Genomic DNA, 26574 nt, shown 5'->3' on the forward strand with positions numbered 1-26574 from the left:
CTCTATATATAATTTCATAAGTAAATATCCACTTTGGCTCAAATAATTCTATTGCTCCTGGAAAGACAGGTAAATTCTTCCATATTACCATTGCTAACTGGCCTAGCAATGGGAAGACATTCTAATGCTGTGATTCTCATCCATTTTAATCAAATGAAGTGTTCAGGGTTCACAAAAGATCAATCTGAAAGCAGAAATAAGAACTCAAACCTTGTTCCATATCAAATACCACCCTGAAAAAGGAGTGTCCTTAGCACATTTCCAAAAGGAGAAGAAAAAGGGGAAAATTAGGAAGCCATCTTGGGAATGGCCCACACTACCCTCTTCCTCTGTTCTCTTTCTTCTCTTTTTTTGCTTTCCTTCTATTTGTTCAACTGCACCTTCTCCATCTCTTTCATTGGTTTTTCATTCTTGTCATACCCACTAAGTTGTTGAATTTCGTTGTCTCAGTCTTGGACCTCCTCTTTTTATTCTGTGCTTAGCAAACATTTCCTTTAGCTGCAAAGGCAATATCTTTTCTGTAAAGTAAATATCTTAGGTTTTGTAAGCCAAGAGGCAAAATGGAGAATATTTGTTGTTTTCAGTCTGACTCTTTGTGCCCCCATTTGGAGTTTTCTTTTTTTTAAATTAATTTCTTTTTAGTTTTCAACATTCACTTCCACAAGAGTTTGAGTTCCAAATTTTCTCCCCATCTCTCCCCTCCCTCACCCCAAGACAGTATGAATTCGAATTGCTCCTTCCCTCAATCTGCCTTTCCCTCTCTCACAGTCCCCCTTCTCTTATCCCCATCCCCTCTATTTTCTTATAGGGCAAGATAGATTTCTATACCCCATTGACTATATATCTTATTTCCCAGTTGCATGTAAAAACAATTTTCAACATTCATTATTAAAATTTTGAGTCCTGAATTCTCTCCTTCTTTCCTCCCCACCCACCCTCATTGAGAAGGTAAGCAATTTGATATAGGTTATACTTGTGTAGTCATGCAAACCACTTCTATAACAGTGATATTGTGAAAGAATATATTTCACTCTATCCTATCCTGCCCCCCATTTATTCTATTCTCTCTTTTGACCCTGTCCCTCCTCAAAAGTATTTGCTTCTGATTACCTCCTCTTCCCATTTGCTCTCCCTTCTATCATTCTCCCCTTCTTATCCCTTTCCCCCCTACTTTCCTCTAGGTTAAGATAGATTTTCATACTCATTTGAATGCATGTGTTTTTCCCTCCTTAAGCCAGTGAGAACAAGGGTCATGAATTCCCTCTCACCTGCCCCTCTTCCCCTGCATTGTAAAAGCTTTTTCTTGCCTCTTTTATGAGAGATAATTTACTCCATTCTACCTCTTTCTTTTTCTTGCTCCTAAACATTCCTCTCTCCCACCCCTTAGTTTTATTTTTTAGATATCATCCCTTCATATTCAACTCACCCTGTGCCCTCTGTCTATACACACATATATACATATACATGTACACACATATACATATACACACATATATGTATATGTGTGCATATATAAATACATATAAAATATATATGTATATATTCCTTCCAACTACCCTAATACTGAGAAAGATCTCATAAGTAACAAATATCATCTTTCCATGTAGGAATGTAAACAGTTCAACTTTAATAAGTCCCTTATGATTTCTCTTTCCTGTTTACCTTTTCATGCTTCTCTTGATTCTTGTATTTGAAAGTCAGATTTTCTATTTAGGCTTGGTCTTTGATCAAGAATGCTTAATAGTCCTCTATTTCAGTGAATGTTTATTTTTCCCCCTGAAAGATTATACTCAGTTTTGCTGGGTAGGTGATTCTTGGTTTTAATCCTAGGTCCCTGACTTCTGAAATATATTCCAAGTCCTTTGATCCCTTAATGTAGAAACTGCTAAATCTTGTGTTATCCTGATTGTGTTTCCACAATACTTGAATTGTTTCTTTCTGACTGCTTGTAATATATTCTCCTTGACCTGGAAACTCTGGAATTTAGCTACAATATTCCTAGGAATTTCCTTTTGGTGACTGAAGGACTCTTTCAGTATATATTTTCCCCCTCTGGTTCTAGAATATCAGGGTAGTTTTCCTTGATAATTACTTGAAAGATGATGGCTAGACTCTTTTTTTGATCATGGCTTTCAGATCATACAGTAATTTTTAAATTTTCTCTTCTGGATCTGTTTTCCAGGCCAGTTGTTTTTCCAATGAGATATTTCACATTATCTTCTATTTTTTTTATTCCTTTGGTTTTGTTTCTCATAAAATCATTAGCCTCCATTTTCTCCATCCTAATTTTTAAGGAATTATTTTCTTCAGTGAGCTTTTGGACCTCCTTTTCCATTTGGCCAGTTCTGCTCTTTAAAGCATTCTTCTCCTCATTGAATTTTTGGACTTCTTTTGCTATTTGGATTAGTCTATTTTTTAAGGTGTTATTTTCTTCAACATTTTTTTAGGCCTCCTTTAGCAAAGCTGTTGACTCTTTTTCATGATTTTCTGGCATCACTTTTGTTTCTCTTTGCATTTTTTCCCCTACCTCTCTTACTTGATTTTCAAAACCCTTTTTGACCCCTTCCACAGCCTGTGACCATACGTCATGCTTTTATATTGGAGGCTTCAGATGTAGGAGGTTTGACTTTGTTTTCTTCTTCTGGTTGTACATTTTAATCTTCCTCATCACCAAAGTAAGATTCTATAGTCCACTATTTTTTCTGTTGTTTGCTCATTTTCCCAGTCAATTATTTGACTTTTTAGCTCTTTGTTAAGTTAGGTCTCTGTTTCTAGTATGAAGGGTATACTCTCCCATCTTCAGCGGTTTTGTGCCCTTGTTTTCAGAGATATTTTCAGTTCTTCCAAGGTTGTATGATGAAAGGAGAGGTCTGTGGTTTCATCTGTGAGTGACTACAAGCACTCTTTTCTACCTTGTAACTGTGAAGAAGATTCCCTCTCCACTACCACCACAAACTCCACCACACCAGTGCTCCTCCTCTCCACAGGATTGTCACCCAAGACTGTGACCCAGATCCAAATGTGAGGAAAGCAAGAGAATCCTGCCTCAGTGCCACCAAAGAGATCCATGCAATCCACCTCTAATCAACTACTGAATCCTTCCACCATCTGAGGACTGAGAGCTTCAGAAGCAGACACTGCTACTGCCACTTCCCTGGGGCCGGGACTCTGCTCCTCTCTCACCTAAGTACAACAGACCTTTCCTACTGACTTTCTAAGTTGTCTTTGGAATTTGTGCGTTGAGAAAGTCTGGAAACCACCACACCTGCCAGTGATTCAGTCCCCTGCAGCCTGCCCTGGGGTTTGCTGGGGCCCTTTCTGTGCCAGTGTGGCATGGGCTGGACTGTGTTCTTTTCGCAAACTCGTGCAATAGTCCTTTCCTGTCAACCTTTCAGGTTGTCTTGGTTTGGAAATTTGTTTCTCTCTGTCATTTTGTGGGTTCTGCTGCTCTAGAATTTGTTTAGAGTCATTTTTACAGATACTTGGAAGGGTCTGGGGGAGAGCTCAAGCAATCACTGCTTTTACTCTGCCATCACGTCTCATCCCCCCTTGCTATTTTCTTTTTACCATGTCATTATATTGCAGATTAATTGCTTCTAATTAAAGATTAGTTGCAAACTACTCAATTGCATAGTAATAGGGATTTTGAAATAAGGAAATTTATTTTTGCACTTTCATTGACGTCTGAAAAAGTTGATAGAAGTATAGTTTAAGAAAATATCTACTGCAAATTTATGTGGGAATGGAGATTGTGCTTTTTTTTCTAACTTCTTATAACATGGGAAATCTATAAAGCAGTTTGACATTACTCGTGATTCAATTGTCAGATCACTTTACCGTATATTCATGAATGCTGACTGGCCTTGTAATATTAGTTTAAATTTTATTAAGAACTTTCTCAAGCCTACGGCAAAGGCTAATTTCCAAAGCCATTTAGTGTTCAATAATAGTAACTGAGGATGGTTACTCTTCAGAAAAATTTCAATTTCATCCAGGAGCTAAAAAAATGATAATATTTCCCCCTTTATTGTTTTGATATGATAGGTGATCAATGGGTATAGTAGTAATAGTGAAAAAAATGCTATAATGGCAATATACTGTCAAGTTACAACTGGGTCATTGCTATTTTTAGTTCATCAAACAGCAGTGTATAGTAAAGAGAGAACCTACATACAGTTCCATTCTAACTACACAACTCTGTCAATGTACCATGAAAACAGCCAAGGACAATCTGTGAATGAATGAGTGTTATGTTATGGTAAAGCTTTATTTAAAAATTTAAAAGTCATTCCTAACTTCCTGACTGTACAAAAATAGGTGTGGGCATGCTTTGTAGTATGGTGATCCCTGCTCTAAAATCTCTCACTTGGTAATCTTATCAGCTCCCATGGGTTCAATTGTCACCTTTATTCCTTTCCAGATCTCCATTTCCAACCATTTTTCCCTGAACTGTGGTCACATATCACCAACTGTCTCCTGAACATATCAAACTAGTTGTCCCATTAGTGTCTCAAATTCAATATAGCCAAACAGATTCCTTTTATTTCCCCAAATCTCCTCTTCCTTCTGCGCTTTCTTATAACTGTAGAGACATCCTGATTGGTTAGTGGATGACTTTAATGCCATTGACCCAAGCTCTGACCCTTTCCATTTTTAGGGGCCTTTAACTACTATTGCTTTTCCATTTTACCAACTAACTTCATGTAGCTTTTACAAGGGGATATTTATTTATGGCATAAACAAAGTAGAAACTTTCCCCTAATACTGAAAAAACATGATTGCATCTTTACTACCCCAGTCTCTGAGTGGGAATTAGTCTCATAACTTAGCTCAGTTCTTGCATACTATTGATCCCATTGAGCTCATGTCCAAATGTAGTGTGACTGCCTTGTGAGTCCTTACATGGTTCTGGGGTCTCAATAGTCATTCCCAAAGATCTCTCTAATTTAGTCAGGACACTGAGGCTAAGTAGGCTGCAAAATCCAGTTTTCATTTCAGTTCCTAGATTCCTAGGGCTATCTGCCCCGACCACAGTTAAAGACTCTATATTCCCTTCATCTAACACAGAAAAAAATTACAAAAGATGTGGGATCTGAAATGGTCTGATCTGCGAGAAAAAACCACTGAGACAGAGCTCCAAGCCAATAGCACTTCATTAAAGGGTCCATTGCCACATCTAATGAAGTGGATCTCAGATCTTCCTCATGATCTGAGATGCCCTTGGTCCCTTGAACTTTGTTTTTACAGGGCTTGATAGAGTTCAATACTTGGACATGGGCACTCTGGAGAGCCAACACAAAATACAAAATTCCGTTGCTTGATAGACTTGGTTTTGAGGGCCAAAAATAATGCATTGCCTAAAAGATGGGAAGAGGGAGGTCACAAATTGGACAAAGCATGGAATATCTCCAATATCTCCACTGAGTGGTCACAAAATGGTCATAAGATGGTCACCAGCTTGTGATGGACAAAAGAGGGTGGTCCTGAGGTGCAAAAATAAGTTGGTGGACTTTCCAAAGAATCAAGGCATCCTACCCCTACTGGAACTGGATATGGAATTTGAGCAAAACCAGATGGAGATATCTTTGTCAACATTCTTGCAGTTAAGCAAGTGAAATTTAAAGCTGGTGAACAAGTGGAAAAGATTACATTTGTGGGATAAAAGTATCCTTCTTGTTTTCTTATGCAACACTAATCTTTCTTCTACTTGTTTAATATCTCTAAGTAAACCCCTTTTTGGTTCTGTAGTGGTTATAAATGCACAACTAAAACCAATTTCTTTAAGGACTTTTGGGCAATTAGAATTAGTTACAATCACATAGTTTTTTTTTTTTTTATAAGTGAGAAGCAAATAGACTAAACAATAACTCACTTAGCACAAGTTCCTCATTATAGGGTGTCACAGATTTTAGTAAGCAGGGAGACTATTTCTTTAAAGTTAGCCTCTTTCAATCTGAAAAGGCATTCTTCCAATTATTTTGAGAAAAAGATCTGATATTATTCTTTTCTGAAGGGTTCAGGGTGTAACTTTTTCTCTATTTCCTTTTGGATCACGCAAACTAAGTCCATTTATTTTGTTTTTTAAATGTGCAAGTTCTGGTTTTCCCTTTCAAAATTCAGTATTTTATACTTTTATAAACCATATGCTCATTTTACTTTTGTCCCTTCTAATCTGAGCACTCTTGATCATTGATGACTGATCATTATGCCTTTGCATGGCTTTCCGACTGGACACCCTTACTTGCAAAGCCCCTGTCACTGTTAGCTGTTCAAAATGACCTTGATGTGGCTGTAGTCAGTTCTAATACCTTGAAAACTACTAAGGTTTTCTCTCTCATTCAAGGGTTACAGGGCTCTACCTCTAGCCCCCACTCCCTGCAGCTGGAGTCATAGTGCCTTGTTCCTCCAGTCATAGACACTGCTGTCAGTAGCATTGCCCTTTCCCTTTTCCCCTTTCTATATAAACTAAATTATTCCTTATATTTTTAGGGTTTAGGAAATTCAGGGTCCGTGTCCTGAAGAGTCACATAGTTCAATCCCCTTCAGCTTTCATGAGAGACTTCTGGAGATCTAGTCACAGCCTTGCTGTCCAGGTTTATAAGACTAAGAGATCCTCAAGGAGGTTGTACCAGGTGATACCTCTATTAGGTATTCATGAACTTAATTTATTCCTATATCTATTTTCAATATCTACATATTCTTCTTTAATTCCTTCTTCAATGATTTTTTCCCTTACTACAACCTTATTTATATAATTTGGACTTATTTTCATTAATCAATTGATTTCAACACAAGTTTTACTGTGTTTTAATTTACCTAAACAATTGACCTGCAGTAGTGTCAATAAACTTCACTTACAGTAAGTTGCTTTTAAATTTCAAAAAAATTTTTTCCTTTTTCTGGGAGCACTCTGGAATCACCTTCAATCTGGGACCCCTAATCAGGATTTGCTTGGTGCCCTCAGGTTGGTTGTTTAAAAGCAGTAAATGACAAAAGGGTAAATGAACTCCAATTCTACCCACTTTTATTCTTTTCTGAAGATGTTTTAAAATTTCCTTACTCTGCCTTCTAATGATAAAAATTCTTTCCTATGATAAGCTCATCCCAACTTTAAGTATAGTTTTTAAGCATACCTCTAATCTACACTGAAATTAAAATCAATTTCACAGGTTCACCCAAAACTTTAGACTGAAGAATTGGCTAGCTGAAACTTCTTCAGGCTTAGAAAATATATTTCCTTTTTAAATTATGAGTTGTGGAATTATTTATGTTCGTAAAATTTTTAGTCTAATTTCTCCTATACTATTTTCTAAGTTTTTCTTATTTTAACACTTTTCTGAATTTGTATTTCATTGAATCTTTCCTGAACATATCTCATAACTATTAAGACAGTTCTTAAAATGCAAACCAGCTTTAAATCAATCCGGAGTGATTTTAAAGGTCCCTTTTAAGGAATAACTGATCTGTGAATTTTGTTTGTTTATTGTTGTTTTCACTAAACCGTAGAGAGTTTGGTAGTACCCTTATAAGCTCATCAAAAATACTTTATAATACTTTATTCAAATTATAATTCAGAAGTGAAAGAAATTTCATTATTTCTTTTTCACAAATTTGGTTTCCAATGAATTTGGGTTTTTGTATCTTAGTTTCAATCAATTTCTTAATTATCTGTCTTTTATCTCATCAATCTCCAACATGGCCAGTGCTGGGAACAGAGAAGAAAACAGAGATTTATCATTTTTTAAGACTCATTTTTTTAGTAACCTGTTTCTTTTGGTTGATAATGCTAAAAGAAAGGGCATAAGTAAAACACTTGTAGCTATGGGTTAGCACAAAGCATTAAGAGCACAGAAAAAAATAGACACATTTTCTATTCTCTTAAAGCTTTTCCTAATTGTATAAGATCCTCTTCTATCTGAAATAAAAACCTCACTATTCCTAAACTTAGTTTCAAACAGACATAACATATAGAAAGGCACAACATTAAATCAGGCCCGAACGTCTCCTAAGTTTTTCACTAGGAGGTTTTCAACTCAAGATCTTACCTGTCTGCTCTATTAAGTATAGAACTTGTGATAACTTGTGGTTGAGGTCCTGCTGTCAGTCCAAGATAATTCTTCTGTATCCCAAATATATTGATGCTTTTATAATTCAATAAATCAATCAAAAAAATCAATAAAACATGTCACTTAGTAACAAAACAAATGGCATTAGTCTAATTTGCCAGTTGGGTTCACCCATTTAGAATGCATTTTGTCTTTAGAACAAGTCCCTAATAGATAGAAGAGCTGATTAAAGTTCCATTTGCCTAAAGTTTTTGCTAAGGTATAATCACAGGAAGAAAAACTGAGAATGATGAAAAAATTTAGCAATCCCTATAGTTTATTTGTTCTAAGCTGATTTGGGAAGTTATTCAATAAAATTCCTTAACTTTCTAAGTAATCAAAAGTTCTATGCTTTGGTCAAAACAATTCCCCAAACCTTTTATATTCTCAAACCAAACCTTACACAGCTTAATAGCTCTTTCTCTAGTCATCCTCAACCCCCTGGACAAGGAGTCCATCCTTTTCCAAGTCTGTCTTAATGAGGATCCTGTAGGATGCATTCCTCTCTTATGCCCAAACCCATCTCTCCTGCATGCATCCCTGACTGGGAATGACATCTTCTAAGGAACCTCCTTTGAGAGAATTAGACTAAATTCCTGAGGTCCACACCTTTTTGGCTATTCCTTAGAGAAGTTTCCCAACTGAAGGTGTTGGAGTACTATCTCCTTGAATATGGAGCTAGGGAGTAATTTCCTACCTACCTGAGTTCCACCTGTATGGGCATCTTTCCTAACAGCTAACACTAATATTCAGGATTTGTTTTGACAATTTCTCCAATTACTTCCAATTCTTAATTTCTGGACTTAACCTCTAGGGTCCTAAGACTGGTCAACTAGGGCCTAAAGGTGCTTCATACAGGAACAAAATTTATACTTAACTTTCCTTTAAAACTTCATGAAAATTTAGCTCTGACAATCCTAAGCAAATACAAATGAAAATAACCTTTTCCTATCCTCATAGCTGTAAAACTAAAATAAGCTTACTTCTCAAGTGAAAAAGGGGTGGTTTTGCTCCCTCCATGGTCACAGCCTTGACTGTTTACTGTTGAGGTCTAGAATCTCTCCCCGTAAGGCCGCCAAAGTTCCTCTTCAACCAATTTGAGAGATTACTGATTACAAGAATTATTTAATTACTACTTGTTAAAACAATTTAAACCCAAAAAGTTCTGTTTTAACCCTGCCTACAGGAAGTTTTAAAATTAGTTAGGTGGCTAGCTGGCTGAAAATGAGGAACTAGCAGTTCAACCGTTGAATCTCCTGGTCTTAATAAAATGAAAGTGAGAAAAAAGTGGGGAAAACAAAAATACAACCAGTAGCCTACGTTTAAAAAGTTAAAATTATGGCCATGTAATTTTTAAAAAACAGAATTTGAGTGCTCTGGAGCTTATAAATTTAAACAGGTTAGTCATAAATTCAAACAGTTACTCTTAGCCCAATTGGTGACCCTTCTTAAAAATGAATTTAGGGTAAATCAAGGCAGAGTCAACAATCTTGAACTTGACTTGCCTTAGGCTCAAAGAACCTGGATACAGAAAGAGAGGAGAGTACAACCTCCCAGGGCCAGTATCTCTGGGGGAGCTATTCACAGAAATTCAACCTGTTGTGCCCTTCCTCTTTGGGTCCCTTGCAAGAATTGACCAAAAGAGGTTGGTCACACATTGCCATCCCATCTGGAGTCGCATTAATGTGGAGATAAAAATCATCCAACCCACAATAAAAGAAACTGAGACAGAGCTCTGAACCAATGGCACTTTAGAAGTGGACCTCAGCTCTCCCTCATAATCTGAGATGCTCCCTCCTTCCAGAGCCATATTTTTATAGGATTAGATATCTAAACTTTCAAGAACAGTTATACCAGAGACAGAATAATTCCTTTGGTCGACATATGATGCATAAACTAAAATAAGCAAAAATAATATATCAGCAGGGTCACAGATTGTACAAGGAAGGAAATATTTCTGCTGACTAGGTGGTCACAAGGTGGTCATAACATAGTTGAAGCATAGGGCATCCCCAGTGACTAGGTGACAATATGATGGACACCTGCTCATGCTGGACCAGAGAGAGTATCTCAGGCATACAAAAATAATTTGAGGGGACTTTTTATACAGTTGAATCACCTCTGCCACATTGGGCTTGGCTACCATGACAAGAAAAGACAAGGGTGGAGAGCCACTAGCTAACTACCAATGATTATGCAAGTGATCAACTTGCATCTGCAAGATGCAACTGTATCTGCAGTTCTGGGGCCAAATATACAGAATTTATAATCACATCAAATTGATTGATACTGATTGGAAGAGTCTTCAATGAATCAGCTTCCTCACATTAAAATCTGAAGTCTATCCATTCTAATTATTCCCATACGATTAATGTAAAATATCAAATGCATTAACGCTGATTAGAATACAGTAAAACTCCAAATGAATCATTCCCCACAAAATCCAAGGGGAGAGCCTTGTTTTGGAAGATAATATGTTTTCAGAGGGGATGGATCCTCTGAAGTTTTTCCCCCTTGCAACATAATCTCTCTTTAGGACTCATGAGAAGAGTCATCAAGCTCTCCCAGACTCAGATGAAGCAAAGAGGTGGCCCCCAAACATCTCAGGTCTTTCTGAAGATGCTGACAGTTTTAGCCTTATGGTAAGCCAATTAGTACCAATTACATAATGTCTACACATATGCCACCTGTTATCCAAAATGGGCATTTTGGTCCCAGAGTGGCCTGTCACCTGGGCTCTGGAAAGAAGTATCGGATGGTGTTGAGGATTGTGATGCTTGGCACTGAAAAGAAGAGGAAGGAATCAGGGATGAATGCTTCTAGGATTCTTAGGAACCCCATTATGCTCTCAAAATTGGAAGTGGGTACTAGCGTAAAGTATCTTTTGGGTCATGTTTTGGAGAAGTTTATGAGAACATGCTGTAATAGTGGAATGGGCATTTCTGTTTATTGGAAATCATATTAGCCCCATACTAACAGGGTTTCTGAGAAGCTCAAATGAGGTGATGTATGTAAAGTATCTTGCAGACCTTAAATTGCTACTATTACTACTACTACTACTATTACTACTACTACTATTACTACTACTACTACTACTACTACTACTACTACTACTACTACTACTACTACTACTACTACTACTACTACTATTATACCCTCCTCATTTGGTAGCCTTGCTTCATAATCATGATTGTGGAGGAACCAGAATTTTAAGATCACATAAAACCTACCACACTGTGCCAGGTTCTAGTTACTGCAAGTCACCCAGAAATGTACCTCAAAGAATATATAACCGATATTCACATTGCAGAAAGGGTAGCAAACTACATGGCAAATGGTCTTTGGGCTCTGAATTTTGAGTTTAATTCTATGTCAAGAAGGGAGGAAAGTCCTCAACTCACTATCTCTTTTGGCTCTTTTCCTTGATCTTTGAAAAGCTACTCTGAAGTCGAGGAGGCAAAAAATAAAGTGAAATGCAAGATCTTGTAGTTATGAGACAGAATAAGGTAAATCTGTTAACAGGAAGGCTGTATTTAAAATTGTGACCAAAACACAGGCTTTCGAAAACCAGTTTGGGCTGAACCAAACCCAGGAAGCCACCTCTTCCTGAGAGGAGCGCTCCCAGTGCCTTGAAGAGCCTACCCCAGTTCTCTTGAAGTTCTTCTCCAGCCCACTTTCACTATTCAACATTGCAATAATCACTCTGAGTTTCCTTTTACAACAACAAAAAAAAGCAAAACAAAACTAAACCAGGACTTGTTTCCGCGCTTAACAATCTCTTAAAGAAAAAGAAGTGAAAACACTGATCTGTTAAAGATTCTTAAAGGCCACCCATTCTGTTGGAATGGAAGTGGAGGCACGCGTACAGCAAATTCACAGAAGCCTTAAGCTCACCCCACCTCCCCGCGGGGTACGGGAGGCCAGGGAAACCACTTGGGCTGGGGCGATTTTTCGCGGCGGGGGAGGAAGCCCACGGCCGCGTTAGCCATTTGCAGGGGCAGGAAATTCGACAGACTCGGCCTGTGGGCAGGGCTGGCTACTTAGAACTGCTCCCTTGTGCCCAGGCAAAGCGAGAAGCAGAGACCGAGAGGGCTAGATCGAGCGCCCAGCACAGCCCGGCTCTGCCTCTCCTAACTCAGGAAAGGTCGTTCTCGCTGCTATCTCCTCCCGTTCCTTACCTGCAGCCCAACCAAACTTTCAGTGTCGTCTGCAGTGAGAAGTTCCCCTCCCCCTTCCTTTTCTTCCTTTTTTTCGGGTTTGCCTTTATCTTTGATCACAATCTCCCTTGCCCTCCCCAGGGTCGTACGTTTTCAGTTTGCTCATCTCGACCTCCTCTGGGAGTATCCAGATAGCTTCTTGAACTTTTTTCACCCCAAAATCTTTTACCCTTGCTAAGGCACCTGGGGTCATCTCCTCACACTTCACCCTCTCCCCGACCCCACCTCAGCCTTCAAGGACATCTATTTTAAGGTAAGCAAAAGATAATTATTACTTTACCCCTCCTTTGGGGGGAGACTGATCTGTGATGCAACTTTGTGCTGGAAACGGTAATAGGTACCCAACACGGAGAGAAAGACTTCGCTGGTGAAAATGACACTTTACCTGCTCATTCTCATCACCAGGGACTTCTTTCCTTCCTAGGAGTTGGATACCAGACAAGGAGTCTCTTCTTGTGCCCCTTTGTCATTCGCACCTGCTAGAAAAGTTCCTTATTATAAGGCAGTGTACATTGAGATTACAGCTAGAATTTCCTTCAGTCTCACTTGGTTAAAAAAAATGATTGGATAGAGCCAGAATCAGTTGGAATTCTGACCCAAGAAAGTTATTAGTTGGGAAGCTACTTCACAATGCAATGTAGTGTAATGAATTACAATTGGGGAGCAGAGGATTTGTGTTCAAATCCTTACTCAGTTTTGCTAGTACCGTATGACTTTGTATATTACTTTATCCATTGTAGGTCTAGGTTTCCTCACCTCTGAAATAACGAGGTTAAATTTTTTAATTTCTAAGGTTCTCTCTCTGTCTCTCTCTCTGTCTCTCTCTCTCCTCTCTCTTCTATTCTCTTCTCTTCACTCTCTGTCTCTGTCTTCTTTATCATTTTTTCAACTGTAAATAAGACTTAATTCTTGTGTTTGCAAGGAAAATAATTTAAAACCTTTAATTATCCTGTGAATGTGTTTTATTATTATTTACATTACAGCAGTAATCTTTTTGGCTAGAGATTCTGTCTCTCTTACCACAGATAACTTCACCCTTCTTCACTTTTGTTATTTTTCTCTTCCTCTCTCTAATCCTCCCCATGCCCAGCTTTGGGGAAAAATCAAAAGCAAATATGTATGCTATCAATTACTGTTGCTCTGCTAGATTGAAAGGAAAAAATTCTTGATTCTTTTGTGTTGATGAGGAAATAAATAGGATAGCATCCCATGGGATCACAGGTGTATGGCATGTTTTTGTTAGTAGTAATCCCATCATTTTCTAGTCACCAAAACATGCTTATAAAGTTTAATATGTGTAGATATGTTTCCTTGACATTAAATCATTAGAGAGACAGTGTTTTCACTTTTCACTTGGTTATTGGGTAGTTACAGGCAGGAAGCAGAGAAACCATTTATACCCTTTTCTTTTAAGCATGATAGAAAGAAAAGTAGCTTTCTCTTCCCTCTTAAAGCCTTTACCACTATGGATTGTAGAAGTGAGGTACAATGGAAAGAATACTAGCTCTGGGGTGAGAGAAACTAGATTTAAAGCCTATCTCTGATGTGACCTGGGCAACAGTTTCCTACTTTCTAATATGAAGTTGAACTCAGTGGTTTTGAGGTTCCTTCCAGTTCTAAATGAATTGATTCTGTGATCTCTTGTAATCCTAGTAGGTTGATCACCATATATGATTCAGTTAAACTAAAAGAATGGTTTCAACAACCTATGGCATTTTCCAAGTTGACTTAAAAAAAAAACAAAAAAAACTTGGTTCCACAATCAAGGAATAAAGAGATTCATCTCTGGCTTGGCATTAATTTTATTTTTTATATTTTTTCAATGAATAAAAACTGATTTTCTCTTCCTCCTATCTCCTACTCTCCCATTGTGGGGGGAAAAAAGAAAAAGAAAAACTTTGTAACAAATGTGCGTAGTCAAGAAAAAGAAATGCTTTCATTGGCTATGTCCAAAAAATATGTCTTCTTCCAAACCCTGATAGCATCATCTCCATCCATGGTGAGGTTGCTTTGCTTCACCATTGGTCCTCTGCAGCTATTTTGGTTATTGTGTGGATCAGAGTTCTTAAGTCTTTCAAAGCCGTTTGTATTTATAATGTTATTGTTATTTTAGCAATTATTCTTTTGATTTGCTCACTTCATTCTATATTATTTCATATGTCTTCCCACGTTTGCCTAAAACCATCCCTTTCAACATTTCTAACATGTGGTGTCCATTTTAAAAAAAAGTATTACAAGTATTTTGAAGTCGTATCACAATCTAATTAGGTACACAAAAGACAATCTGTATATGTGAAAATCTTTTTTTCTTTTAGCAAGCTTCATATTGAAAGTACTGAATAATCTCTGAATACTTTATCTTACAGTATCTTCTGAAAACATAAAAGTGACCTTTAGAAGGTTGAGACAAAAGTATTCAGATGAGCATCATAAAGGAAATTCTTCTGATAAATCTGAACTCCTTTCTTTGAACTCATTCAAAGAAACAGGTTTGAAAAACATGCAAGTGGGGGAAAAGTCTGAAATCATAGTGTGGCTAGATGTTTCTTTAAAATTTTAAAAATGAACGTAAAAGGGCAGCACTTGGTACTTTCCACAGGTATTTTTTTTAATTGCTAAAGTTGTTTGTGTTATTAAATAAGGAGATTTGTTTTTTCTTTAACTGTTTTATCACTGGATGGTATAACTTATATGCTTAAATGTAATATATTTGCAAGAGCTAAGTTAAAATTAATGCAAGAACAGGTATAATTATTATTTTGGCTTTTAAAACTCTCTGCATCCTGGCCTCTTCCTACCTTTTTCAGTCTTGTTACATTTTATTCTCCTCTCTATATCCTGTTATTCAGAGACACTACTATTTCTCACACAATGTACTCTATCTCCTGACTTAGTGTTTTGTTTTTTTTTTTGAGGGGTCAACAATCACTTTAATCAAGCACATGTATCATTCGTTTAGTTCAGGAGAAAAAGTCGGCACCCTGAACTTTAGATCAAATACAGTGAAATCAAAATCAACAGACATGGCTTCCAGCTGTCTGACATAAGCAATACATACATCCTAAAACAGCAGACAGATCCAACTGTCTAATCATTACATACAAACATAGTTACCAGAGAGAGAAGCCCCTCCTAGTGCCTTTTCTGTGGCTAGTATTTTCTCTCTTCTTACTTTGACCTACTGGCTTCCTTCGAGACTAAGTTTCAACACTACATTCTTCAAGAAGTCTCTTAGGGGCAGCTAGGTGTTGCAGAGTGCTGGATCTGGAGTTGGGAAGACCTGAGTCCAGAGTTCACCTCAAACACTTACTAGCTGTGTGATCCTGGGCAAGTCACTTGACCTCTATTTGCCTCAGTTTCCTCATCTGTCAAATAAGGATAATATTAGCACTTACCTCCCAGGGTTGTTGTGGGAATCAAATGAGATAATTATTATAAAGCATTTAGCTCATTGTCTGGCACATAGTAGGCTCTATAAATGTTAGTTACCTCTCTCTCATATACTCCATGATAGTACCTTCCCTTTGAGAATCCCTCTCATTTATACTGTATATATCCTATACATATGTAATTGTTTAAATATTTTCTTCCTCATTAGAATGTAAACTCCTTGAAGGCAGGAACCCTGTTGTAGCCCCAGTGATTAGCATAGTGTCAGACATATAGAAAGTGCTTATGAGATGCTTGTTAATTAACTGACTAAATAGAGCTCCAGCGTCAGGTGGAAGATTATATGACTATGGATGAGAAAAGAGGTGGGTAGGGAAGCCTGGAAATAGATCAAGAAATACCCTTGCTCTTTCCCAATCTATCAATGACTTGAGAACCATGTCCGTCCAAGCCTTTCCACAATCTGAAAATAGCAGAGTCACATGCAGAACTGAGGTCTGTTTGGATAGCTAAGAATGCAGATCGAAGTCACCACTCCAAGTCACCTTAAAACAAATGGCAACTGCCCAGCCCCAAGTTGGTAATATAGTTGAGAGATTCCAATTCTGGTTACTATTCTCCTCTCTACCTGTCCTGACACGCACATACACACACTCTGATGGCAATTCTAAGCATAGCAGAGATCTGAGTGCCTCCTTTCCGTAGGATTTAACAGGTATTAGAGTAAGCCAAAAAAAAAAATCTTTGTAGGGGGGTGAAAGAGGGGTAGGAATACTAAAGGAAATGGTAATTTCCCATCTATAGAATTATTACATTAAAAGTACATTGCACAAATTAATACTGTACATGTAAAACATCTAGAAAGGGCAAGCAAGTGTGAAGTCAAGTTAATAAGCATTTTGTTGACTGCTTATTGTGTTTAGAACATTGATAGCTACTAGAAGAACTTCAAAATATTGTAGACTGGTAATGAGTCAAAAAGGGCAACTAGGTGGCATAGTGGATAGAGTAATGGGCCTGGAGTCAAGAAGACTCATCATCCTGAGTTCAAAACTGACTTCAGACACTTTCTAGCTATGTGATCCTGGATAAAGCACTAAACTTCTATTTAGCTCAGTTCATCATCTGTAAAATGAACTGGAGAAGGAAGTGGCAAAGCACTGTGGTACCTTTGCCAAGAAAACCTCAAATGGAGTCACAAAGAGTTGGACACAACTGAACAACAAATAAGAAGCCAAAATATTTTTTTTAATGGATCCTCAAAGTAAGGATGGTCTGTGTCTGAGCACGTTAGCTGAGTCACTATTATTTTGTCATTGTAGAAAAATCTTGAACCTCCAAAATGCCTTTGAGAGTCTTGGTCATTTTATTTTTGGTATTTATGGAGCGAAGCACCCCAGGTAAGTGCTCATATCATAATATATGTATTCAATAAACTCCCTCCACAGCATCCATAATCTATTTATAATACAGAAGAGGAGAAGATATGATAAACCTGTCTGGCACTATGTTATCATCTTGGGACTTATTTTCAAGATTGTCCTTGGTGCTTATTTTAACCTGATTTTAGCTACTTCGGAATATTAGGGGAGAAGGAGACAGGTACATAATCCAATTTAGAGGTCAGTAGCCCCTGGAGTATCTTTGTATACCTCTAGAAATAATCCTGCCTTTGTTTAGCTAATGTAATTTTTCTACTATCTGTTTTTTTTATTTTAAAGATGATATTTTACTTTTTAACCATATTTTAACCATATTACCATAACCATGTATAACTCTACTTTTCTTGCAAAGATTTGTGTATTTTTCGAGATCACATCACTGTACTCGAAGGAGAACCTTATCACTTGAAATGCTGCCTGCCTACTGGCCATCACCATCATAGCAACTACACTGTCAGGTGGTCAAAACACTATGGACCAAATGTAACAGTGCCCTTGAGATCCAATGAGAGAATCATTTTGAATGATGATGCTATAGAATTTTGGCCAATTAAAATGATTGATAAAGGAATGTACTCTTGTGCAGTTGGGTAAGTATATTCTTTTATATTAATTAATTTAATATGAATTTAAGTTTATTGGTGACTATTTAGTATATATGAAAGTGCTTCAAAAACTGTAGAAGAATATTCAGTGTGAATCAACAAACATTTGTTAATTTCATAATATGGTTTCATAGAATCTGAATTTAAGGACATTTCAGTTCAGAAGATCATAAGGTAAGAAATTTAAAACTATAAAGGAACTAAGGGGTCATGTAGTTCAATCCTTGCATTTAACAGATGAGGAATTTGAAGCTTACAGAAATGAAACAACAACCAAGATCACAAAGGCTAAGTAAAATAGAATTTAATCCTATTTAATCCCAAGTCCTCTGAGTCCTAATCCAGTGCTCTTTCCATTTGATTATGTTGCCTATCATATAATATAACCCATCTCTAAATAAAAAGCTATTCCATAATATACCCAACTGATCCTCTAGCTTCTGCTTTACTTCAATAGTTTTCTACAAAAATTATGATTCTTTTTCTTTTCCCTTAAGGACAGTGAATGAGAGGAAAAAACACTTTAAAAGTAGGGAATTTATGGCTCATAAATCAGAATTCAAATCCCAGTATTCTGATTCTAAGCCTAGTTTTCTTTGTGGTATTTCATGATGCTTTATAACCCATCAGGTCCAAGGGAAAACATGGTTATCCTTTTAAAAATCAATCTCAAAAATTAGGGTCATATTCCATACCTTGAGCCATTCATTCTCCCAACCCCAAATACAATAGTTTTCATAAGTAACTCACTTTTGACATATTATCTATTGTTAACTTAATCTACTTCTTTCTCCTATCATAAACCTGTGGTTCAAAATTGCTATTTGCTGAGGAGGAAAGCCACTTTTCCTACTACTACTTCATGCTTGCTCATCCCTATATAGCTCCACCCTAAATCTCCTCTCCATCTCTCATTCCTCCCATGTCATCTTCTTCCATTGTGCTCTCCGGAATTATCATTCTATCATTAAAAAAAAAAACCGTATCTTTTCCCTAGATTTCTTCTTCTCACACCCTTTCCAGCATTTTACTATTAGGAAACTTAACTCCTTCCAGAACCCATTGTCTACCTGGCCATTATCTTCATTACTCAATGTTTGGTTTGTGTTTTTTCTTTTTTCTCATGCCTCTCTACACCCTGGGTCAGGGCCATGGATAGACAAAGCCTTTGTTTCTCAATGCCACTTCCAAACTATTCTTTTTCTTCCATTTCTCAATAATTTCACTTCTGAGGTTCACTTCATCTATAGCATAGCTGCGCATATCCTTTTGGGAATCATCTACCAGATTCCAGGTTAACTTTTGCCTTGCACAAGGAGTAGTTCAAAATCTTCTTTTCTACCTTAACCCTCTCTTCATACTTGGGGACATCAGTAGACCCTGATGCCCTCTGAAACACTCTGGTCTCTTAGCTTGTCAGCCTCTTTAATCGCTGTAACTTAGCCATGCTTTAGATCACAATGTCACCCATAATTGTGCTAATTCCATGATCCTGACTTCTTGAATTCTCTTCTTTGAAGTGTTCCTGGTCTTCCAACACTCCTGCTTCACTTTCCCAACATAAAGATGAAATAAAACAATCTCAGTTATTCTCGAGATTACATCATTTTTGTTGCTTTTGTTATATATGCTTATCAATGTGTTCATAGGTTCATTGAAATCTTCTTGTTTATTATGGCAATCAGCAAACAAATGCATAGTAAGCTAGGCAACTAATGTTTCTCTCATCTGAATACACCTATCATTAACATATATGAAATTTCCTCATCACCTAAAATTCAGGTTAAACAGATTTGACTTGCTTAATTGGGAACAAGTCTTGGTGACCTAAAATAGAACTATAATTCAACAATATGTGATATCTTAAGAATTTATTCCCAAGGATTTATAGTAACTGATTGTCATTGTTAGGAATTCTTATTCAGTTGTCCCCCTCCAACTAAAAGAAGTAACTATGGTTTCATAGTATTATTGACATGGGCTGAATTCATTGCTACATTAGGGCAGGGTTAATTTCATGGGCGTGGGCCTGAGGGTGTGTGTGTGTGTGTGTGTGTGTGTGTGTGTGTGTGTGTGTGTGTGTGTGTGTGTGTGTGTGCTGGTTTTGCCTTCCTTCTTTAAATCAGGTGTGTTAATAGCAAAGCCACCACCTATGACTTTGCATATCTTCCTCACAATCTTTCTCTAAGCACTTCCCTCAAAATAACCTAGTTCACAGTCTTCCCTGAAAGCAAAACCAAACCAGAACACAACAACACCAACAGCAAAAAGCCAATTTTTTTTCTTACCCTGAACAAGTTGCTTCCCTAAGTAAAATGTAATCTCCCTAAGGACAGGAAGTGTTTATATTTTTATTTTTGTGTCTCAGGCCAGACATGCTTGCTCTTTTCTCCTCTCTGACTCTGTTGGTGTGCTCTTGTCTTCCCTTAGAATGAAAATTCCTTATGGATCTGTCTTTCTCACTTGTATTTGTATTTCCAGTGCTTAGCACAATTCCTGGCACATAGTAAATACTCAATAAAATAAATGTTTGTTGATTAAACTTGACAAGTCAAGTACCTAGCTCCTCAGTGCCTAGAACATAGTAGGTTTTTAACAAGTGCTTATTGAATTAACTGGAATCAGTGGCACAAGGGTAACAAGTTACAGTGAGCGGGAGTACCCTGTTCTCACCCTACAGCAAGGTTGCAAATAATCCATTTCCTAGCTAGAAGAGAAGCAAGAAGAGACAGATCACTTCTAAGAAATGGGTTATCTGAAACCTAGCTACAGAGTGAGAACTGGGAACCCACCCTCACTGTTACTTGTTACCTCAACACTCTAGGCGACTCTCTAAGACTTTAAGTTGAAGAAAAGGTACCTACCTATAAATGGAGTATAGATAGAGATGGATTGCTATAGTGTGTGTATATTGTTCTGTTTTCTTCAAACTGTATCATTTCATATTTGTTTCTTTGTTTTATGAATTGTCCATATTTGTCCTTACTTCCTTCTTTCCATCCTTCCTTCCCTCCTTCCTTCTTTTTTCTTCCTTTCTGTTTTTCCTTGTTCTCTCTTATTCTCTCATTTTCTCTATTTGTCTCCATTTTCTCCTTTCTCCCTTCCTTTCTTACTCTTTCTTTCTTTCCTTCCTTCCTCCTTCTTTCTTTACCTCCTTTCTTTCATTTTTCTCTATGATCATCATCATTTTGGGAAATCGAAATTAGAAGATGTGGAAAATCTCTCAGCCACTGCATATTAGCAGCTCTTCTGTAATTCATAAAGTTTCTTGGGGCCCTGACTCATTGTGACTTACACTTAGTCATACAACTAGTGTACATCCGGATTTGAACCTAGGTTGTTTTCATTCCAAAGCTGGCTTTTTATCCATTGTGTAATACTGCCTCTCATAATTTCTTCAATAATATTCTAGCACATTCATTAACCATAGGATTTTTTTAATCTTCACATATCTCAACATCTTTGCCAACATTCAGTATCATTAGGCACCTAATTCCTTTTTAGTCATTACAATTAGTACTGTTGGAATGTTTTTTGTATAGAAGATTTGTTTTTATTTTCCCCCCTCTAAGTGAACTGTTCAGGGCATAATCCCAGCAGTAGAGACATGAAGTTCTATGTTGTGTTATGTTATGAACATTTTTGTATGTCTTATTACTATACTGTTTTATCAAAGTATTACTACATACTTCTGTGTCGGAGAAGAGCAACTCTGGAAAAATTCCCCTGGACTCTTTTTCTCCATAATTACTTTCCTCCCTGTTCTCCTGGTGGTGGGGTGTGGTGAGGAAGAAGTAAGAGAATTGTCAGCCAAAAGAGAAGGGAAACCACTTCTGTTTCCCATCTCAAGACTTGACTGAGTAACTACAAGCTTTAATTTGATAAACTGACATTGTGAAAACAAGGGAGAAAGTGCAAACCATATAGCAATGGGTGGAGAGGGAGCCCGTGAAGATTTCATTCTTAGGTTGATGCAGCCAAGAATGTTCACTCACTTTTTTATCTACTGAGGGAAGTTTTCATAATTATGGTAAGATTTTAGTAAGCATTGGATGAAGAAAAGGAAAATATTATAGGTGTGGGGAGGGTGTTCCAGGAACAGGGTGTAGTCAGGGAGCAGGTTTGCAGATAAAGTGAACAGATTAGGTGAAAGTGTGGAGTATGAGAGGAATTATGGAGGTGGATGGGCTGGGCAATTGGACAAGTAATGATGAAAATGATAGTAAATATGTAATTATAGTAAATGATGAATGGCTTTAAATCAAAACATGAAGTGTTTAGTCTTGACCCACAATGCAACAGGAATTGATGGCTGGGGAGAGGAGAGGAGTGGGGTGTTAAAGCATAGTCAGAGGTGACAACTTTGGCAGACATATTGAATTAAATAGGGATAGATCCTGACCCCACATAGCCAATCAGTTGAGAAGCCTTATTCATTCTACCTCAATAGTATCCCTCTCATATATTTCTGCTCTGTCTTCTAGTATAGCCAGCATCCTAGTTTAAGCACTTAAGACCTCAAGGGCAGCCTAACTGATTTACCTGTCTCAAGTCTGTCTCCTCTCCAAGTCACCTTCCACACAATTGCCAAAGTGATTTTTTCAAAGCACAAGTCTGAGCATATTGCTTACCTACCCAAGTAAACTTCATTGATCCTCTGTTATATCTATGGTAGAATGAATCTTCTCCATTTGTCATTTAAAGCTTTTCACTGTCTGGCTCCAGAACACAACTTGAGTATTCTTACATATTTCTCTCCTGCACACTCTATAAGGTCTAATCATACTGGCCCTTTTGCAGTGCCTCAACACAGTACCATATTTCCCATATTCTTGCCTTCACAAAGGATTGTTAGCCATGCTTGGAATGTATTCCTTTCTCACCTCTACATTTTAGAATACCTAGTATCATTCAATACTCAAGCACCAGCACATGAAATCCATCTCAATGATCCAGTTACCTTGTGTATGTATGGCTTTGTCTGTGTGTATATGTGTATATATGTATGTGTGTGTATACACACACACAAATGTATGTATATATGTGCAAAATAAATGCACACTTATATAGAAGCCTTTGTGTGTGTATCTATCTATCTATATATAGATATAGATATCTATATCTATATCTATATATAGATAGATATATGCAATGAAGTGACACAAGAAAACTCTCAAGGTCTCTTGATTGTGTGACATGGGAGACAATGGTGCAGGAATGCTTAGCATAATGTGCCTTCATCAGAGAAAGTACTGTGCTCTAGGAGCAAAGCAGAATTGAAGTAACTCAAAAGAAACTCACAAATTTGGATAATGTACTCCAAATGTTCACGTGGACTATTTATGCCTAACCTATGGTAGAACATTCTGGGCTCATATTGGTCTGATCAGCTGCAGTTGGACACACTGTAGCTTGGCTCTAGCCTGGTGATATCATTTTGGTCTTCTGCAAGAACAAAGGATAACAACCATGCAAAATAGATACGTGAAAATATATACACATGCATATGGATATTATATATGTGTGTATATATATGTGTGTGTGTGTGTATGTATACACACATATACACATAGCCATGTCTATATGTATTGTGTATGTACCCACAAAATAAATACATGGTAATTGCACTACTGTATGGAATGGTCAGCCTGAATTTTTAAAGAAAACAATCAATACAACAGAATGAGGTCTTTAATAGGGACAAGTGGATTTACAGCTTGGGGTGCCACACAGCTTGGGGTGCCACGCAGCAGGTGCCATGCAGCAGAGTGTACCGTGGGAGGGGGTTGGGAATAGGATTTGTGTAGGATTTATATATGAAAGGTGGAGAGAATAACTAGGCTGCAGGTGGGAGGGGTTAGGTATGTCTCAATTTCCCCACATAAGTTGTTTTGCATAATAAGCAAAACTCCAGTTTATAAATTAATTAGAGGCTGGAATGACACAGTCTGGTCAGTCCCAGACAATTAATTTACCTAGGAACAGATACCAAATCAGGTTCTGTCTGTTCTCAGTGAAATATGTGTGTCAAGGTCATAGGGAGAGGTTTCTTATGGTGGTACTTAGGCTAAATTTCGAATAATGCTAGGGATTCTTAAAGGTAAGGAAGGAATATATTACATACCTATCTATATCTGTGTGCAAAATAAATGTGTAAGTCTGTATATAGGCCATAACATCCAACCCCTTCATTTTCCAGATGAGAAAGCTGAGGCACAGAGCAACTGAGTGATGACTACACAGTCACATAGCTATTAGTATTCAAAGCAGGATTTGAATCCAGATCTTCCTGACTCCAAGTCCAGTACCCTATTCACTATACCATGTTGTTTCTACATGTTGGCTTTCCTTATGGAACATAAACTCCTTGAGGACACGGACTGTTCTTTTTGCTTTGTCTTTTTTATTTAAACTTCCAGCCCATTACTCCCAGTTTTATCCTCTGGGGCCAAACAAAGCAAAGTTAATCCCTCCTCCACAGGACAATTCTTCAGATACTTGAAAACTGCCACCATGATTGATTGAACATCCTTTCTTACTGAATCATTTTTTTTATTTTTTAGTGGTTTCTGACTCTTTGAATACCTCTTTTGGTTTTCTTGACAAAGATACTACAATGGTTCACCATTTCCTTCTCCAGCTCATTTTCCAGATGAGGAAACTGAGGCAAAAAGGGGAAAGTGACTTTCCCAGGGTCACACAACTAGTAAGTGTCTGAGGGCAATTTTGAACTTCGCTCTTCCTGACTTTAGTCCTGGTGCTCTGTCCACCATGCAACAAAGTTGCCCAATTGAATCATATTGCCTAGTTTAGTTTCCTCTTTTCTCAGATAATGAACCTCAGGCCCAAAGAGATCTGGACTTACCCCATCATCTAACAAGTTAGCAGAGGTAAAATTACCTTGATTCTCAATCCAAATTTTTTTTCCAGTGTATTGTGCTTCCCAGTGCAGTGACTCCCTAAAAGGAACCTCTATCCTCTGCCCTCCACTCTCATCTCTCTCTTTTTCATAACTCCCAAATTTTTAACTTAAGGTCTAGCCTCTTTCTTGAACTTCATTTTGTCATTTCTAGTTGCATTCTTTACATCTCTACCTCAGTGACTTGTTTGCACCTAAAATTCAAAATTCCCCACACTCAACTCATTATCTTCTTTTGTCTCCCTCCCCACTCCCAATTCATTCATCTTGACTTTCATTCATCCACTCAACAAACATTTATTATTTTCCATATGCAATATACTTTTCTGGATGGTAGAGAGAGACAGAAAAAATAAGATCCATGCTCTCAGGGATCTCATAGTCTAATACAGCAAATAAAGCATGTATATACTCATTTCAGTACATAAAGGATCTGTTCTTTTCCCAGTGTGAGTGCTTCCATAAGCATAGATGATAACTTCTCTTTGATTTAATAGGTGGTCTTAAAAAGTTTTTCTGTTACAATAATCACTCTGATAACAAAGCTTTCTGAAATCAAATTCAGAGGATGATGCTCAAAAACTTTCCAGCTTAACAGAAGCTATCAGGGTTTATACTTGATGGGTCTAGCCTTTGATATCCAGGATCGCCTCTAAGCCAAGAAGAGGACTTTATTAGTTATAAGCAGGAATAACTACAATACAAATTGAAATGTAAGTACATGGGATACACACAAACACACATACACACATATGGGCTGTCAGTACAGAAGAGGGAGAAATCACAGTTGTTCAAGGGACTCCGGGAAAACTTAGTGGAGAAGTAGCTTTGTAACTGAGACTTGAATGATGATTAAGGTTCCAGAAAGAGAATAGTGATCCAGGTATAAGGAAGGAATTGTCATTGTTATTCATTCATTTCAGTTGTGTCCAACTCTTTGTGACCCCACTTGGACTTTTCTTGGCAAAGCTACTTGAGTGCTTTTCCATTCCCTTCTTCAGTTCTTTTTACAGTTGAGGAAATTGAGGTAAATAGAGTTAAATGATTCGCTCAGGGTTATACAGCTAGGAAGTGTCTGAGGCTAGATTTGAATTCAGAAGGATGAATCTTCCTGCCTTCATACCTGGTACTCTATCCATTGTGATGCCTAGCTGCCCATGAGGAAAGAACAGAATGTGTCAAAGTGAAGATATGTGGTAAGTAGGGTAAGTTGTTCTAGGATAATATATGAGGGAGGATTATGGGAGATAAAGTTAAAAGGTAGTTTAGAATTAGGTCTTGCAGAGCTTTGCATATCAAGCTAATGTGTTCAAGCTTTATTCATTAGGCAATGAGGGAAATATTAAAGTTTGTTGGGCAACATAATAATGTATTTTACACCTGTGCATTAGAAATATTAATCTTACATTTCTGTGTAGGAAGGATTGGAATGGGGAAAGGCTGAAGGCTGTGAAACTATCTCATAAAATTTACATAATTCTGGCCTGATCTAGGGTGGTGGCATAGGAATGGTGAGGAGAAGACAAATTGGAAAGAAATTTTGGTGATAGAATTGACAGGACTTGAAGACTTACTAACTGGAAGTTGCTAGGAGAGAGGGAGAAAATTTTAGGGAAATAATGCCCACACTGCCTATGTGACCTTGGGTAAGTCACTTAACCACCATATTGTCCCCCATTTTTTTATCTCTAAAATGAGGAGATTGAACTAGATGGCTTCCAAGGTCACTTCAAGCTTTAGATTATGATCCTCTGATCCTAAGATGCCATTGACAGAAATAGAGATTAACATCTCTGAAGAAGAACAGGTTGAAACAGAAAAATGATAAATTAAGTTTTAAGTATGTTGAGTTTGAGGTGCAAGTGGGGTATGTTGATTCAATAACTATTTACCAAG

General features: G+C 37.4%; 1 protein-coding gene across 2 annotated transcripts in view; it reads left to right on the top strand.

Annotated features, from left to right (window-relative positions):
- Positions 1-12002: 12002 nt before the first annotated feature.
- IL18R1 (interleukin 18 receptor 1) overlaps positions 12003-26574 on the top strand; it is a 47242-nt gene continuing 32670 nt past the window's right edge. Inside the window, exons 1-3 of one of the 2 annotated variants that reach the window (XM_072621726.1) lie at positions 12003-12575; positions 17035-17112; positions 17507-17744. In XM_072621726.1, coding sequence (XP_072477827.1) covers positions 17055-17112; positions 17507-17744 — 296 coding nt within the window. In that variant the 5' untranslated portion in view covers positions 12003-12575; positions 17035-17054. Of the gene's footprint in view, positions 12576-12613; positions 17113-17506; positions 17745-26574 lie in introns of those variants that run through there. The other variant, XM_072621727.1, reaches the window with a different exon arrangement.

This window comes from Notamacropus eugenii, chromosome 6 (assembly GCF_028372415.1).
Source record: "Notamacropus eugenii isolate mMacEug1 chromosome 6, mMacEug1.pri_v2, whole genome shotgun sequence".
Classification (NCBI taxonomy): Eukaryota; Metazoa; Chordata; class Mammalia; order Diprotodontia; family Macropodidae; genus Notamacropus; species Notamacropus eugenii.